At 35.2% G+C, this 18,320-nt stretch overlaps 1 protein-coding gene across 1 annotated transcript in view; it reads right to left on the bottom strand.

The window, feature by feature from the left end:
• Positions 1-18,320, bottom strand: part of LOC145686113 (uncharacterized) — a 215,343-nt gene that overhangs the window by 53,599 nt on the left and 143,424 nt on the right. The window contains exon 6 of the mRNA XM_081759080.1: positions 2,476-2,641. Coding sequence (XP_081615206.1) covers positions 2,476-2,641 — 166 coding nt within the window. The remainder of the gene's footprint in view (positions 1-2,475; positions 2,642-18,320) is intronic.

Below are 18,320 nucleotides of genomic sequence, written 5' to 3'. Positions count from 1 at the left end.
GATTCGAACAATTATTCGGATAACTATTAATCATTCAAACAATTATGTTTCTTTATATGTCTTTTTAGAAATGGATTATCCCTTTCGTTTCATACACAGAACGATATTCAATCAAAGGGACTGAATTGTTAAAAAAGGGAAATAATTTCGTATCTGCTCACCGAGGAAGTATTGTTGAAAATGACAGCTTTAAATACTCATTTGACAGGAAAGAATAGTTAAAAAGACATCTATCATAATTTTCAGATTAAAAATATCAATTTGTAATTACAATTTATGAGGAAAAGAATTCTACCTAGGTATAACGAGAAAATCTTTCATAAATAATTGGGAGAAAATATGAATTTGAATTTCTTGTTCATGAGGAAAAAAAATCAAAAACGAGAAAATGTTTCCCACGTATCAGGGAAGAAAATTATTTTGAAATTAATTATCCTTCATAAAGAAAACGATATTATAGTAAAAATAATCTTCCAGAAATATGCGGGGAAAACGTGAAGTTTTGAAATTTTTCATTCACCAAGAAAGAAGTTTCAATATTGAGAAAATCTCCCATAAATACCAGGGGAAAGAAATAATTTATAATTATCATATATGAGAAGACAAGTATCTATAATCAGAAAAAAATTTTCAGAAACACTGGGAGAAAATATGAATTTAGAATTCTTCTTCATAACGGGAAAAGTCAATGAAATAATTTTTCTCACATGTGTCGAAAAAAAAAAAACGATTTTGAAATACTTATTCTCGAGGGGGAAAATTTCTAGAAAATCTTTCTATAAATACTGGGCAGAAATATAAATTCGGAGGTTTTCATTCATAAGAAAAAATATCAATAACGAGCAAATTTTCCCCACATATGGTGTTTTGAAATTCTCGATGAAATAAGTTACAATAATAAAAGAATCTTCAATAAACATGAGAAATAAAATAGATTCTGAAATCCTCATTCAGCAAGAAAGAAGTTTCAATTGTGAGAAAATTTTCTATAAATTTGATGGGGAAATTATTCAAATCCAATTCAAATTTCAATAATGAGGAAATTTTTCTCATTTATACGGAATAAAAATACTTTAAAAAAAAGCAAGGGATTTAACCTCAATTTTGAAATGAAATGAAATCTTTTTCAGTTTTACGACTCACAGTTATGCCGGCTAGGCTAAAGAAGAGGTGATGATGAGGAATGAATGAAATGGTGGAATGAAGAAAGTGAGCGGAAACGAGAGAACCCCGACACAGTATTTGTCCACCACAAAGTTCACTTGGAGCGAACTGGGATCGAACCAAGGACCCCATGCACCAGATGTGAACCCTCTACCACTGAGCCTCCGTGACCCCACCTCAATTTTAAGAGTAATTAGCGATCCATCAACAGAGATATGTCACAATCGTCACAAATAACGGATATAGTTTAACGAACAATAGACAGTATATTTGAAACATGTGAGTTTGCAACCCGTATTGTGATGAGTTCTTATCTGAATCCATAATCACAAGAGAAGCACCTTGCCGTTTGCTATCATTTGGCTCTTCTACCATTTCTTTTCTTTTCGCTTTCTTCTTTTCCTCTGCTTTTTAAAGAAGTTACTGCGGAGTTTACAAGGATGAAAATTTATAAGTTTTCATAATAAGTAAGTACAAAACAATATTTTCTTTTTTCTTTTTCGTTCGTAGAAGAACAACGAGATAGCTGGTCTCATTTTGCGTGCGAGACGACGACTTCCGGACAGAAGGATGATTTTTTTTTTTTAATTGAAGAAGAGGAAAAACTAGAAATAAAAGTCGACCGAAATAATATATATATAAAAAGAGTTCGGATGCGCCTAAGAGACAGGTGCAACGAAAAGAGCTTGCTCCAATTAACTGTTCAAGGCGGTATTTAAGAGACGAAGTATATATCGACGTAAAGGAAAAGGGGGCGGTAGATACTGGAGTAGTAAGGTTTAAATTTAAAGTTAAAGGTAAAGTCAAGGTGTTAGATTTCGGCAGAGGGAGAACTCATGTTGGACTTTCACAGCCTTTTTCAAGTTACAGAGAATGAAAGGGGGACCGAACCACGCGTACAGTCTACAATAGCGGTTCTCAACATGTATACCACGAGATTCGCTACGTTTCTCACGAAACTTCTGAGAAGTTCTGACATTACGAGGGCGAATCAATTGGAAATCCATAATTTATATGGAAGAAGGTGCAATACATATAAGTTTATCAACACATTTCTCCCATCGTAGCAAAAGTTTTAAAATACCTTATTCATAGAAGTCCATCTTTAGGGAGTATTACCATCTATACACAACCTACTTGATTTCGTCATTGAAATTGAAACGTTGGTCGGCCAAGAAATTTTTCATTGGGACAAAAAGACGATAGCTTGAAGGTCCCAGATCAGGATTATATAGTGGGTGCTCCATCACATTGCACACAACATTCTCCAATTTTTATTGACAGAAGAAGGAACTTATATAAAGAACTTACCTGTATGGAGAAACAGATGGTTTTTAAGGTTTGTGTGTTTGCTGAATCCTCGGTTGCAGATATGACATTTGAAGGGCCAAGATCCGTTGTGGACGTACATGTGCGACTTGAGATCTCCTGGCGTTGGGAATGATTTCGAACACAGCTGACACTTATGGGGCTTTTCCTACGAATAAATAAATATCAGTTGATTTCGATTGCTTACATAGATGGATAGGTTATATTAGAAAATTATTCAACTTAATATATTAAATACAACACAGTACAAATACAAGATGTCCGAGAAGTCCCGCATCATAGGCAAAATCGTAATATATACACGGAAACACTACTGCTGTGTAGAGGTAAAGGTTACTCATATCGAGATACTGATACCATTTCTAATTAATGCAATCAGTAGTCTACGTCATCGTGGTATGATTGCTGATGAAATTAGAAAGTATGGATTTTGTTGCGAATTTACTCCGTTCAGGAAGCCACATAATAGCGAAGACGTTCGGAAAGCAATGCTCACTAAGGTGCATGTTAGTGCTGGTCAAAGTGTGATTTTGCCTATGTTGCAGAAATTTTCGAACACCCTGTAGCCTCACAATAAAGTTTGCCTCACATTTCTTATATGCTTCATGTATTTCACGCACCCAGAGAATCGTTTCTGAGGGATAGTATGTATTAACTAGTAAATGCTCCCATAAGTAATCGTCACAGTCAAAATTTGCGGCACCATGTCCCGTGCGAATCTTTCTTCTGCGTGGCCTATATCCAAAACGTCAAATTAGTGACCTATTCGAATTCTCTGACACAAGTCCCTAGACGTGAAATTTAGCCCCTTAACGTTCAAGTGGTGAAACTTCTCCTTTCCCTCTTCATTAGTCATATTAAATTTTTTCAAGTAAATAATATATTCGTGTAATTCGAATCCCTCCCATTTCATTCTCAAACTTCAATTTCGTTTATTTAAGGGTTGGAAACAAAAATGTGATAGTTAAAATTTCGTCCTTCCATCATCAGAGTTGAGTTTTTCGAAATATCAAAAACTCGAAAATTTTGTAATAGGCCTATGTGATCGTTTATCTACAAATCCCTACAGTTCTCAAAATAATTTTTGCGGTGATAGAATCAACAAAGATTAATTTTACAATCTTTTCTTAACAATGTATTTCATTTACATATATATATATATATATATATATATATATATATATATATATATATATAGTACATACATAAGTAAATACTATCAATTATTACGTTAGTGAATATGTTTTTTTTAGCGCCATATTTCTTTTTTCTGAATTTCCTTGAAAACTAATCATCAAAATTTATTCTCAAGTGTCTCTGTATAGCATGATGTGATCTAATCATTAACAATAGATTTTAAAATTATTATAGTTATTTTAAATATATATATATATATATATATATATATATATATATATATATATATATATATATATATATATATTATAGTTAAACAAAACTTAAATTTTAAAAGTTAATCATAATTTTCGTCTGTTTCTCATTAAATCACTCTATGTTCTATGGTACTGCATAATGAAACGCTTGATCAAGGTGCAGGGAAAGGTGCTCATCCGACGTACAGGATGTGCCAGGAGACATGGCACCTATAACACTCCTGAAATTTCCTAGTATCTTCTTTCTTCCTTCAAGTAGACATTTTTCCAAGAGTAATTTTCGTACCGCGGCAACGAAACGAGTTAGCGAGATGGACATTTATATCTTTCGTGTATAAAAGTACTTTTTGGTTGCGACATTTCAAACTATTCTTCTTGCTGGATATAAATGAATCGTTGAGTTCGAAAAGCAGTCATCTCCATCGAAACTAATTTTAGAGGAGAGACAGACAAAACTAAATTAGTCAATATACAACTGACATGGGATTGTTTTCATTTCTGGATTCTAGAAACTGCCATATTCTACGGTCCAAAAGTAAAAACAACCCTATACGTGAGATGCATATTGACTTATTTAATTTTGTTTATCTCTCCTCACCAATTAGTTTCGATGGAGATGACTGGTTTTCGAACTCAACGATTCAAATGTAGGTCACAAGCAAATACTGCAGTATCTGTTGTTTCCACATCTATAGGTAATTTTTAGTTATTATGCATTTCTACAATTGGATTTTGTGTATGATTTGGGCTATGGTCGTACCAAGGGACATGCGTCTTAATGGACACTATTTATTGTAATGATCTTATGACCATATCTAGTTTTGAAACCAAAATGCCTTAATTCCATATTCATAGCATGTTCTTTCAACAAAAGATCTGATGAACTGTAATACACTTGTTCTTAAACTCATATTGTACTCCTTGTTATTGAAGTTACTTTATGAAGCAAAAATTCCGATTCGAATGAAGATTGTCATTAGATTTAATATTAGGTACAACAATTACCGTCCTTTGGTACAAAGGGACAAAATGACTTCCCCGGACAATGAGAAGAATACCAGTATCTCTGGTATTCTTCTCATTGGTGCAATTCCCTTGTAATTTTTATTATATGAAGTTCAAATATCAAATAATTAGGAAAATATATTTCCTATAGTCTTACAAGAATACTATACACACTCTATAAAGCAACATAGGAAAAGTGTCCCTGGGGTAAGCAACTTCACCTACTTCAGGTTCAGTGCCATTATTATCTTAATAGATGTTTTTATTCACTTACTGCACAGTGTCACTTTTTTAGTTTATGTAAAAAACAATGCTAATTTGCCCTCATAAATTTCACATCAGGATTTACACTCAATAATATCATTTTCCTAAATTCAATTAGATCTGTCGGTTAGTATTGACTTGCATTTGAAAAATAATAATCTATTAATTGTTATTTTTGTTTCGTTTTATTTATTTAATTATGTAACAATCACCAGATACAGCTCAGAGGCCATTTTATACTGGGCATCTAACAACAACAACAATAACAACAATGGAAAGAATTTAGGAAGGTATCGGCCAGAGCCTGTTTATCATCCCGGCATTTGCCTGGTAAGACTGAGGAAAACCTTGGGAAACCCCAGACAGGATGGTCGGCAGCGGGAATCGAACCCACGACCTCTTGAATGCGAAGCCAATGCTCTGCCACGTGAGCTACTTCGCTCTGTTTTGCTTAGGTATTAACTTTTTTTTAAAATCTATTTGACAATCATTTCTCAGATTTTATTTGATGGGTAGCAATTCTGAACCTTTTCTTAAAATTTCTAATTAAAACATGTGGAAACCAGGAAGCGAGAAGAAATTTCAAAGAAAAAATATTTTTATTATTCTGTTATCATTTCGAACTAATTTTCTCTAATCTTCCGTCTTCCTAGAACGTTAGAAAATAGTGCATCCATATGGAGAGCACAAACGATTTTCTTAAAAACGTCCGTGGGAGTTTTGTGGTTTACCGTCCTGAGCGCCACCTGGGAACCACCAGTATCTCCCTATGTTTTCTTTCCGTTTTCCTAAGTGGAGATAAATTGGTGGGCGGTAAAAAGAAGAAAAGAAATGGAGAGAAAGAAAAAAATGAAGACAAGAAAATCGTCTTGACCTCTTGTTGTGTATAACTGGAGACCCATATGTTCTCAAGAACTGCCACTGTTGGATCAACAAATTTGGTTTCATCACCTTCTTCGAAAGGGGTAACATTGTTGTGTTGTGTAATACAGCATAAAGCGAATATGGAACAAGAGCGCTCAAGGGAGTTCTAAACAACCGTCCGTTTTTCTCGGTTTGAAAAAAAAAAAAGTAGTTAACACCAGATGGTGCGGCAAGTGTTCACCGAGAGAGTATTGTTGTTATTTGTATTATTGTTCTTCTCATTATGTCCGTGACAATAATTATTTAAGTAGTCGTGCACCCGCTGAAGGAAAACGAAGAAGAAGGAATTTCCCACCGAAGAAAGAGGAAGAAGAAGTAAGATATCCGTCTCCCACGCCCTACCAGGTTCCTTACTATTTTCGGCACCGTTGCCAACTAACCAGCAAGAAATTTACTGTGTCTAAAATTGTCAAATGCACGTGGATTACAGCACTGGCACCGATAACGTCCCCGCAGACTCTGCCGCAGTGCAGGGAGCCCAGACCGCAGCTAGAACAATAGCAAAGGAGGCCGTTTTTTTTTTTTTATTGCTGGGGTCAACTTGAGTTCATTTTACATTCTTAAATGTTTATTATTTGAACATAATATTTTAAAATGACATGATTTTATTTTTTAGTTTAACATTCCAATTTTATGCTCTTTAGGCTAAAGAAAATGGGTGATCAATAAAAATAAATGATTGCGAAATTAACTGATTGTGGTCCCTCATAGAGAATCGAACCCGGGACCACATTCACCAAAGGCAGAAATGCTAGCCACTAGACCAGCAAGAAGGGCTTTATCTGAAAGTTTCAGGGAGGTTGACGGTGCTTATCAAGACCCCCTAGTCACCCCTAGCTACGGGTCTGCGCCAGGCCATTTCAAGCTATAAAACTCGATTCACATATTGACTGATTTTAGTTTAGCGGGTAAGGGAGTCAAAGCCACTTTTGCCGCCATTGCCTGACAGTGGTAACGTCATCTAAAAGTTTTTAATAATTCCGTAGATTTGTTATTATCAAAATAATAATAATTATAATAATTCACGGGATTTTTCTTATTCTTTGTTAATCGGCGGACACAACATACAAGTAAATTTTCATTCGTCACGCACTCCGCACTCCAGGTATTTATTTGTAGAGGGAAGAAGCCAAAGAATTTGTCCTGTTCTGATGTTTATCTTTTCCCTACAGTTAATATTGTTTCCTTAATCTGGTAACATGTATCTTGCTTTATTTCAACTTTCGAATAATACCTATGTAGTATTTTCTGTTGGTTCTTTCCAGAAACTGAGCTCCTCCGTGGCTAAGCGATTAGCATACGCGCCTTTGGCGTGGGAGGCCCGGGTTCGATTCCCGGAGGGAGCTCATGTGGTTCGGATTCCACGTTTATCAGTAGGTCCACGTCTCATATAGCCTCGCTGCTTAACGGGACGTTAAACTCAAAATCAAGTCAAGTCTTTCCAGAAACTAAAGGCAGTTTTAATATATATAGCTTTAATCATCAACAGCCATTGCCAATCTAAGCATTGCCATTTTAAAGAAAATATTTGTACCCAGTTAACACGAAAGAGAGCAACATTGTCAAATTAAAAGAAACTAGGAGGAAGGAAAAATATTATGTAGTTGGAAACCAAATTTGAAGACGATTTTGATGACTGTTTTTTAAGTGTATCTGAAGGAAGTGAGTTGGTCTTCCTTCCTTCTTTATTTTGTAGGAAGGTCCCCCCGTTCGTATTGCAGCTGTTAAACAACAACGCAACGCAATGCAACGGCCGGGCCATCAGAGTATGGAACGGAGAAGAAAGAAAATCAAACAGGTGCGAAAGCTTCTTCAAGAAAACTTTGGCGTGCGCAGACAATGTTCAAGACGCCAATTATTCCTGCTCTTTTTTTCTCTCTCTCTTTTCTTCGGTAGTCGACTTATCAGATGACCCTGTCCATAGCTTCCTCTTTAAGGAGACATACGGAAGAAAGGGGGAAGGGATGTAAGAAATAATAATAATGAAACAGCAGACGTCGTTTTCTGAAACCACGACTTCTGGCTCCCGTGGTAACTCAAGGAAGGCAGGAAGAAAGACGAATAAAAAATAACCCAGTGACACGTAAGAAAGTGCAATCACTCAAGACCTCATTGTTCTTCTTAAGGTATTCTTACAAAGGGTAGGTGGCTAAATGAATTTTAAGTAGTTCCACTAAGGAATACAGCAGAACCATACTTCCTTATTTCTCAACCATCTGGTACGATTACATATTGTAGAAATATTCTTATGTATAGTGTAGGTTACTCCATATTCTTCTGTTCGCGCTTACATTTGAGGCTTTCATTGCTTCTTTTTTGTATATATATATAATTAATTACTCAAAATTACATTTATTTGTGAAATATAGTAAATTTCTGTACAATTACAATGAAATGCCGACAAGTTCGCTGTTATTCTATTACTGTTAAATCACAACGAGGAATCACAATAAAATTTCTAGTTTAACGTTGCATGATTACGCATGCACCTAGGCTAAGGAAGACGGGAGGTGATGAGAATATGTAAAATGGTAGAATGAAGAAAGTGGGAGGAAAACCCTAAGAAAACGACGCACACGGTGTTTGATCATCACAAAATTCACTTGCCTCGAACTGCAAAGAACACAGTTATTACTAATTCTAACATAATAATGATTGTTTTCTAAGCTGATAATCAATAATATTTACTTTTCACCTTGCAATGCTGTGTGTTTATACAGGGTGTTTCAAAACAACACCGACAAAGTTTGGGAGGTGTGATTTCTGACATCAACATAAGACAAAAAGTATAGACCAACCTGGCTGCACAAATGCTTCCTTTGGAAGTTATAGGCTGCCAAAAACATGAAAAAAGGAACTTAAAAAGTCCATAGCTCCAAAACTCTGGGACCTACCGTAGTCGGGTCAAGACTTCACTTAGGAACTAGTATGTGTCCTATCCAAGAATCCTGCCGTACTTCCGTAACAATTTTTATAGAGGTAGTTGGTGAGTATTTCAAATTATATGCCCGTAGCCAAACTCCCTCTATAAAAGTTGTTATGTGAGTACCATAGGATTCTGGAACGTATTTTTGGATAGTGTACATATTAGTTCCTAAGTGAAGTCTTGACCCGACTACGGTAGGTCCCATAGTATTGGAGCTATGAACCTTTAAAGCTCATTTTTTCATGTTTTCGGCAGACTATATCTCCAAAAGGAAGCATTTGTACACAAAGGTTGGTCTATACTTTTTGTCTTATCTTGGTGTCCCAAACGTTGTCGATGTTGTTTTGAAACACCCTGTATATCGGAAAGGTATGCACCATGGCCGCCCACAGGATAGGACAAATGGGGAAGGGATATCGCACTCTCTTGTATTTTCGACGTGAGTTCAGTTCCTCTAAATACAGATCAAAATATATAAATTTGCTTACTCACACACTATAGTATACTATTATATTAAATGTTATAGTGGTGTTTACTGTACTTATTTAGCTTATGCAATATGCATAAATAATTGTGATATATTACATGGAATATTATGTACATACATACATCAAGGTGTGTGTTTGCGGCTTCGCTTGTGTGTCGCTCTTCTTTTTTTAAAAAACTGTGAGCATTCCTGGAGGCCATATTGAGGTGGAGAGCAAGAGTTTCCTGGAGCTCTGATGTAAGGGGTTCCTGGTTCGATCTCAGAAAATGTGAGTTCGTGGTAGACAACATTCTGTCTATGAGTTTTCACGAAGTTATCCCATTTCCTGCCACATTATCATTCTACGAATTACATCATAATAATCAATTTTCATTAATCATCCATCTTTTCTTAGTCTAAAGGGCATAAGTGTGGGCAGTGGCGTATTTAGGGGGCTTCCGGGCTTCAGCCCCCCCCCGAAATCTTACTATAGTAAAGTATATGAAATATCTTGCAGAATTTTCATATTTTCAGGCAAAGTCCCCCCCCCGAAACAAAATCGTAAATACGCCACTGAGTGTGGGGCATAAAACAAAAATTTAATTTCCTTTCAGTAATAAAGCTTAATTGTTTGTTATTTATGAATGAAAATTTAAAAAAGTGAAAAACAGCAAGAAATACACTAAACACTTATTAAGAGAAAGTCATTCATTTGTATCCGATGATAGTATGGGATAAGATTATCTGACGGAGAAATTGACCATGGCTGGGTACACCCATACATAGCATAGGCCATTAGTGCATGATCATGAGGTAGCACTGGCTACACTACAACACAAGACCAGATTTATTTCTCACGTGTTTGGACTGTTCAGTAGCCTATAAAACCTCTTCTGGATGGTTTCGTGCGTACACGCTAAGCTATTGCTTTCTCATAAATTGAATGCTTCTGGAAGGCTTTGCAGGATGGAACGATTTATTAGTTAGCCTTTGATCAAAGGACCTGAATTTAGTGAGCTTCTTTCTGGCTTCGATTAATGATTCTTCTTTTTTCTAACTTGTTCCATCAAAAGTCAGGTCTCATGATTCAAGAAAGCTTTAAAATTTGAGGGAACTAATATCTTATGAGTGTGATAGGAAAAGAAGTAACAAAGTTAGATTATAATCGGCACTTTTAAAAGTGGATTATGCTCTCGACGCAGACTAAAAGCATGAGAGCACGACTTCCATCTGCTTTTCCTAATGGGAAGCCATGATACTTGTTTCTGATACAACTGTAACTACGGAAAAGAGAAAAATAAAGCTCCTAAACGTTTTGCGCTAAGTCGGGGGACAATGTTTCGTAGAGACTTAGACAAACATTACTTTTCCTATATTTACAAAGGCTAACAGTACCTGAAATCAATAGCTAAAAGATAACAAATACATTGCTTCTGCTTGGATAACTAACACATCCTCATTTATACCCAAAATACAAACAAAACAAAACTAGAGATAGAGTCGAACAAAATATGTAATTATTAGGCCCTGATACTACATTTGACTTAGGGACCGCGGTAGCTCAGTGATAGAGCGTTCACCTTTGGTGCATAGGGTCCCTGGTTCGATCGCAGCTCAATCCAAGTGGACTTTGAGGTGGACAAACACACAAGTTTTCTTGGGGTTTTCCTATTTCCTCCCATTTTCTTCATTCCATCACATCATTCATTTCTCATCATCACCGTCTCCTTTAGCCTACACGGCATAAACGTGGGACGTAAAACTCAAAGATATCGTTTCATATTAACATTTGAGCTAAAGTAACTTTTCATTAAAGTGGCGACCCTTGGATCTAATTACAACCGTGCAGATTCTGGGCATTCCTTCTACCAATTTGTCAAGAATTGCAGGTAAAATATGTTTCCACGCTTCGTGGAAGTATGTTTCCACATTCTTGTTCGGTTTTTGCTGTTTTGGGCGTTGCATAAAAATCTGGTGACTGTGGAAGCCATTCAATGATTTTGATGATACTTAACCTTACCATTTTCTTCCATATACTTCCTACACAGCAAAGACATGTGTTTTGAGTTGTTATCGCGGTGGAATGTGAAGCTATGACGCAAAGTTTGAAACCAAACAGGTTAAACTTTGACTCATTTAATCACAGAATCCCATTGGTCCAGTGTCCAATTTTTGTATTCTTTGGGCCATTTGAGCCCTTTCGCAATATTTACTGCCTCAATATAGATTTTTTAATGGTCACTTGACCATAGATATCGGCTTCATTCGGTTTCATTTATACATTTTAGCGTAAATTGCGTTTAATTAATTTCAGTCTTTCGTTGATCATTCATGCGCGTGCTTACGTTAATTCAATGCAGATTCCGGCCCAGATTCTGCACTATTTAAGCCTCTCGAGATATTAAAAGTGATGACTAGGAAAATACCTGCACTACCTCGGGGCGGAAACGACGAAATAAAAATTGCTCCATCTGAACAGTCTAAAAAAAATGACGTTTATCTGCACAAATATGCACTGGAGTGTATCTTCATGAAATATATTAAGCATTCAAAAGTATTAAACTGATGCATTACAAAAAATAAAATTGCGAACATTATTAAACGCATTTTGAAATATCAACTTCTATATATCAGTTAGAAACATCTCATTCAAAATTTTTCTTGTCTTAAAGCTATTAACAAGAGGTGTGCCATTAAAGTTAAAAGTATATTTTGTCTATTGTTATTCTTAGCATATAATCTCTTTAGTATCGGCATTGGCCCCTTGACTAAAAGTAGCCTATTTGTTAATCACACATTAAATTCGATTTTAAACGTTATTAGGGACATGTATTCTAGAAGGTCCTGAAAAAAAAAGATCTAGAATAAACCCAATGTCTCTAGATGGATACATTGTATCTCGTACTAGTAGCTTGAAGAAGCCAGATTCTAAACACGGACTTGCAATTCTTGAAACACGCACTCCGGTCATCAAACGTTCAGTATTAAACCAACTTGATTTAAAAAACAAGAAAAGAAAGAAAAGAAAAGAAGAAAATACGTTAATATCTATAGAGTATCTCTGAGTTAGGAGGAAAGAAAAAACAAGAAAAGAAATATTTAATGCCATGAGTAATTTAGCCTGGTAATGGGGCAAGTCATAAAAATGCTTTCCTATTTGTTTAACGGCGAACATCTTCAATGGACACTTGTACAACAGAGGCGCGGTGTATGGAGGGAAAGGGGTAGGGAGGAAGAAGTAAGGGGGTTGAAAATTGAACATCCTCTGGATGCTAAAGATATCTTCTCTCTCTCTCTCTTATTGTGAAGGTGAGCTGGAAACCATCGGCGTTAATTTTCTTCTTCCAGTGCTTCAATTACACCCTTATTGCCATAAAGATTCATTCCAGCTCCTGATGGATATTCTTTAGTGTTGGTGTTGTGTGTGCATATATATATATATATATATATATATATATATATATATATATATATATATATATATATATATATATATATATATATATATATATGTGTGTGTGTGTGTGTGTGTGTAGTGGTAGTATTGGTAGTATGGTCAGTTGCATGAACGGTACACAAAATATGTATCTAAAGTATGACCTCAACTATACGATTTATACCACATATGTGTCATTTTCAATGATTTATGTATATATATATATTTAATGTTATATAAGAAATCATGTTATAGCTCCTCCGTGGCTAAGCGGTTAGCGTACATGCTTTTGGCGTGGGAGAGCCGAGTTCGATTCCCGGCGGGAGCTCATGTGATTGGGATTCCACATTAATCAGTAGATCCCGTCTCATATATGCTGAAAGGGGCGTTAAATTCAAAATGAATTCAACTCAAGAAATCATGTAACAATAAACACACAATGGATAATGTTAATAAACAATTCATTGCAGTTATCCTAAGAGAAATTACAGTTAAAGTTTGTAAATAAACCACTTGTGTAAATTGCTTTCATGTTTATGATAATCATTAACTTTATGGAACAGGAGTTATATTATGTTCTGTAAATTGGTCATTTGTATAAGCTGTCCAAAATCGACTTTTTTCTTGCTGGTTTTATGTTAATAGGTATGTGACAGAAGTTATAGGAGAAGAGAAAAGGGGAAGAAGAAGAGTCCAGTGAATGGACAATATGCTTGATTTTTTCTCTCGGTTTCCATTCTGGAGGGTACAATTTGGTTTGTCTAGTGCACATGTTAAGAAAGTTTCTTGTACAGACATTTGGTTCCCGGCTTATTGGTTATCATAGTTGTGGTTTGACTTTTGTCACTTTTATTTTGCAGCCAAGAACTAGTACTTATCCCAATAATAAACGTGCTTAGATTAAAAAAAAAAAAAAAAAAAAGATTCGGGTTTGTATATAGAAAATCTGAAATAAGTTTTGGAATCAACCCTGATTTAAATTTATTTAATTCAAACAGCTCGTCTTGGTTATTTAAAAGAACCTTAAAATATATTTACATGAATTTACAAATTACAAAATTTAAAAATAAACTAATTACAATTTCAAATTTGGTATACTTCAGTATTAAGCAACAGAAAGCACAATTACACTATACAATTCTATTGCTACCTAACGTTATTTAAATTTGCTATCTGATTGAAAATCGTTGATAAATAACGCAATCATCTTTTTTTAAAAAATCCCTTTAGACCAGCGTTTCTCACTTTTTTTTCAAGTAAGGACCTCTTTTACTAATCAGAATCTTCTAACGAATCACCCTACTCTCATCTCCTTTAAAAGCAAATTTATATTATTTTTTTCAGTGTTTGAAGCACATTTCAAAGTATCTATATTTTGAAAAATATTAATAAAGTTATTTAAATTTATATTGATATTAATAAAAGATAATACATATTACTTTCTTTTTAAAAATGATTGTTATTAAGAATATTTTGAGTAATACAGCTATCTAAACTATTAGAATTTGTATAATATTAATTCTAACAGTATATAAGAATATTTTGTGTAATATTAATGAATAATGAACCGGTTCTTTTTCTATCCTTGATATTTACCATTTCAAATTATATAGAACTATAGAACCTGTTCTTCTTACGAGGAGAAAACGTTTTATTTTGGACATACTGTAGAAGGCACCAAAACTCTCACCAATCAACTTAGGAACCCCCAAAACTATCAATTCGACACTAATATCGGTCATTTAAGATTATATATATATATATATATATATATATATATATATATATATATATATATATATATATATATATATATATAGGGTGGTAGCAAACTTTGGGAGGTGATTCCTTAAATGAAATGAAAGAAAAAAGTTCTAATAAACATGGGGCGAAAAACGTCTCCTTTCAGAGTTAGGAACCGCCGAAAATTCGAAAATTCACGTTTCGAAACGCTCTGCCTTAGAAATTACAGGACCGATCCCAAGCGGTTTAAGGAATTACAAAGGAACTAGCATGTGCTCTATCTAAATATCTATGTTATCGGCGAAACGAACTGTAAAAAGGAAATTGAGGTATAAGGATGCTCTTTTAAGTACTAATAACGCATATATTATTATTATTATTATTATTATTATTATTATTATTATTATTATTATTATTATTATTATTATTATTATTATTATTATTTAGTTTTATAATGAATCTATATAGCACGGAGCTTTATCGCTATCGCTGGTGGTGTTGACTGGTACTATCTACCTCGATTTTAACTAATTATTATTAAATTCTTCATGATTTTTAAATTCTAAAATTTCGTCATATACCTTAGGGGACTGCGTGACACACCAGTGTGTCACTGCACATTGGTTGAGAACCATTGGACAAAGAGCACTAGAGGGACAAAACTCGCGATCAACTTATGCTCTCTGGACCCAGTTTGTAAGAAACGCTGCTCTAGAAGAATTGATTTTAGTTGAAAACATTGGGTGGTCACGTGACCGCGGTGGCTCAGTAGTAGAGCGTTCATCTCTGATACATGGGGTCCCTGGTTCGATCCCAACTTGCGCTAAGTGAACTTTGTGGTGGACAAACATCGTGTGTGGGGGTTTCCTCGGGGTTCTCCCGCTTCCTCTCACTTTCTTCATTCCACCCTTTCATTCATTTCTCATCATCACCGTCTTCTTTAGCTTACCCGGCTTAATCGTGGGACGTAAAAGTGAAAGGTTTCATTTCATTTCATTTGGGTGGTCACCTGAAAGGAGTAAACACGACGCAAAAGTTATACTCATGTGGATCTACAGTATATTCCCTTTAACAAAGAAGCAAAGCAAGAACACAGAAGAAAAGAAAAAAATAGACTGGAATTTTAACTCATTGAATCATATATACACAGAAAACTACTTTATCAACAGTTAAAAGTTGACTTTTAAAAAAAAAAAGTATGGAATAAATACCATGATGCTAATTTCACCAAGGTCTCTCCCTTCTTTTATCGTTTTCCAGTCTCCTAATTATGAAGAAGAACTAAAACTTAATGTTTCCTCAGCCAGATATAAATGTCCTTGCATGTCTTGTTTTTACAGACTTCTTGTGTCGTGGTTTATACTTTGATGATCAGGGGAAAAAGGAGGTATGGGTAGAAAGAAAAAGAGGACGAGCGGCAGGATGACAGCACACAGTGGTAGGATTAGGTCTTTTTCTTTCTTTTATTTCGTGGAGAAGTTTTGTCGTTCCGATAACAAAGTACCTTGTTAGGTATCGGTCTTTGGTGACAGGCCATCAGGAGCAGCAGCAAGCAATCGCAAGAATCCACCAGCACCAGAAGGGGATTGCCTTATCTCATATATGCGCTTAGATTTTAAGTTCTGATTTGTCTTGTCGTACGTTTAGTTCGAAATACAGCGCCCCCCCTCCCGTTCCAAAAAAAAGTGCGGCGATGTGGGACTTCGTTAAGGTGTTTTCTTTGTTTCTTAACTTTTTTTAAAAAAATGTGTTACTTCTCAAAGTCATGGAATTCACAGCCAATTACGGTGTTGTGTTGTTTTACGACAACTACCACCATTTGTGGTTGGTGTCTGATGGGTTTGTCTTTAGAGCATTACCGTGCTATCACCTTTTCGGTTCTAAACTATATGACAACATACCCTATCTCCTCCGTTGAACTCCTTAGTATCTTCTTCTTCCTTTCTTTCTCTTCTTTTACTTATCCTGGATTTTCCATGTATATTGTCGTTTCAGTTTAAATTTTCTTCTTTCTTGTTTCTTCGGCTGCTACTGCAGTCAAATCTAATTGGTCCATTACTTTTAAGACTGGAATGTGAGCCAATTAAGACGACGGGGCCAGCCTGTTTAAAAATTCTCTCGCCGCACACATTTATATATATACATATCAGACACCACCAGATAGGATGTCCAAGCGAGTTACGTGTTCCCAACCAAAGCGTCTCCATCCATTCCACACGACAACGGCCAGTGCAATACGAACGACTGACGTTATCGAATTTTGCTTTTTTTTTTTTTTTTTTTTTAAGTAAGTTGTTGGACTCTATAGGACACCGTCGTCACTCGAGGCTGCGGAAACTTTTATGTCTTTCCTTTACTATTCACGACTGGCATTGCCTCTCGTATTTCATCCTCGTTTTGTTTCTAATACTTGTTTTTATACTCTTCATTTTCTTTTTGTACCTCCAGAACGATTTCTTTATGATAATTAACCGATAGTCAATGTTCTTGCTTATGCCTGCACCACGAGTAACTTTGCATGAAAATTTTTTGAAAAAAAAAAAAAATAACATAAAAGTAATCCTACTCTATTTTTAATTACAACACAAGCCTGCAGATAGAACAACGACACGGGAGACAGAGGACAAGATGGTTCAGTGTAAGAGCGCTCACCGCTGGTGAGAAAGTCCCAGGGGGGATCTATAGCCCGTGGCCGGGAGGCCTAGGCACCCAGTATTTTGAGTGTCAAAAATAATTGAATCTATTAATTATATATTTTTGAATTTTTATAGTAAACTTATGATATACCTATCATACTCCGGGTTGAGGCTGTCCTTTCCAGCTTTTAGCTTCTAGATACACCTCTGGAAAGTCCGTAGATTGATTCTTTCTAGTGTCATAAAGAGAAACTTGATTTCTTTTAGTACTAGCTTCATTTTAATAGATGGCGTGGTAACAGTACATCATTTTTTTCGGTTTACAAAAATAAACGTTCTTTCTCGTAAACTACGCATAAGGATTTACCTATATCATGTCGTTCAACTCAATGAGAAGAAATACGTCTTTCATCTTTGGGCAATTTTCTTCCGTTGTACCCTGATATTAATGTAGAATTTTAATATATAACTAAGTGCATGACACATTATCTTATGATGCATTCACATGTATCATTAGGATATATTTCAATACATATATTATTGGATGGAAAATTAACGTGACTTGTCTTAGCCACAATATAACTGTATAGCAAGACAACATTTAAAAGGCTGTATCAGGGTCACTGTTCTTAAATAAACTTCAAATTGCGGGTACGTGATAATAAACTATTGTCTTTCAATCTTTCTCTCCCTTCAAAATTATCCATTCATAGCAATTCAAAAATTTTTATAAGGTAAAGTGTGAATGAAAATGCACACACGAAGTAGGGCAGTGTGTTTCTGTTTTATTTTTTGCTCTCATAGTATTGCTGAGACGTGATAGCACGTTGCTATTTTTCTTTAGTTTCTTATAAAAATCATGAGATATTGTTAGATGGCTCGCTCAACGCATAGTAAATTATCCAAATTGTGAGAGAATGCTATAAACAAGCCCCAAGAATTGCTGTAGGGATTTTGTTGTATCTTTCTTTCTTTTTCTGGTGTATATGACGTGGTTGCTCTATGGATAACATCCTCATGCGTGTTGGGTGTA

The sequence above is a fragment of the Thermobia domestica genome, chromosome 5 (genome assembly GCF_964235325.1).
Source record: "Thermobia domestica chromosome 5, izTheDome1.hap1.1, whole genome shotgun sequence".
Classification (NCBI taxonomy): domain Eukaryota; kingdom Metazoa; phylum Arthropoda; class Insecta; order Zygentoma; family Lepismatidae; genus Thermobia; species Thermobia domestica.
Note: the sequence above shows the minus strand (reverse complement) of the source record. Positions and strands in the feature narration are given on the sequence as shown.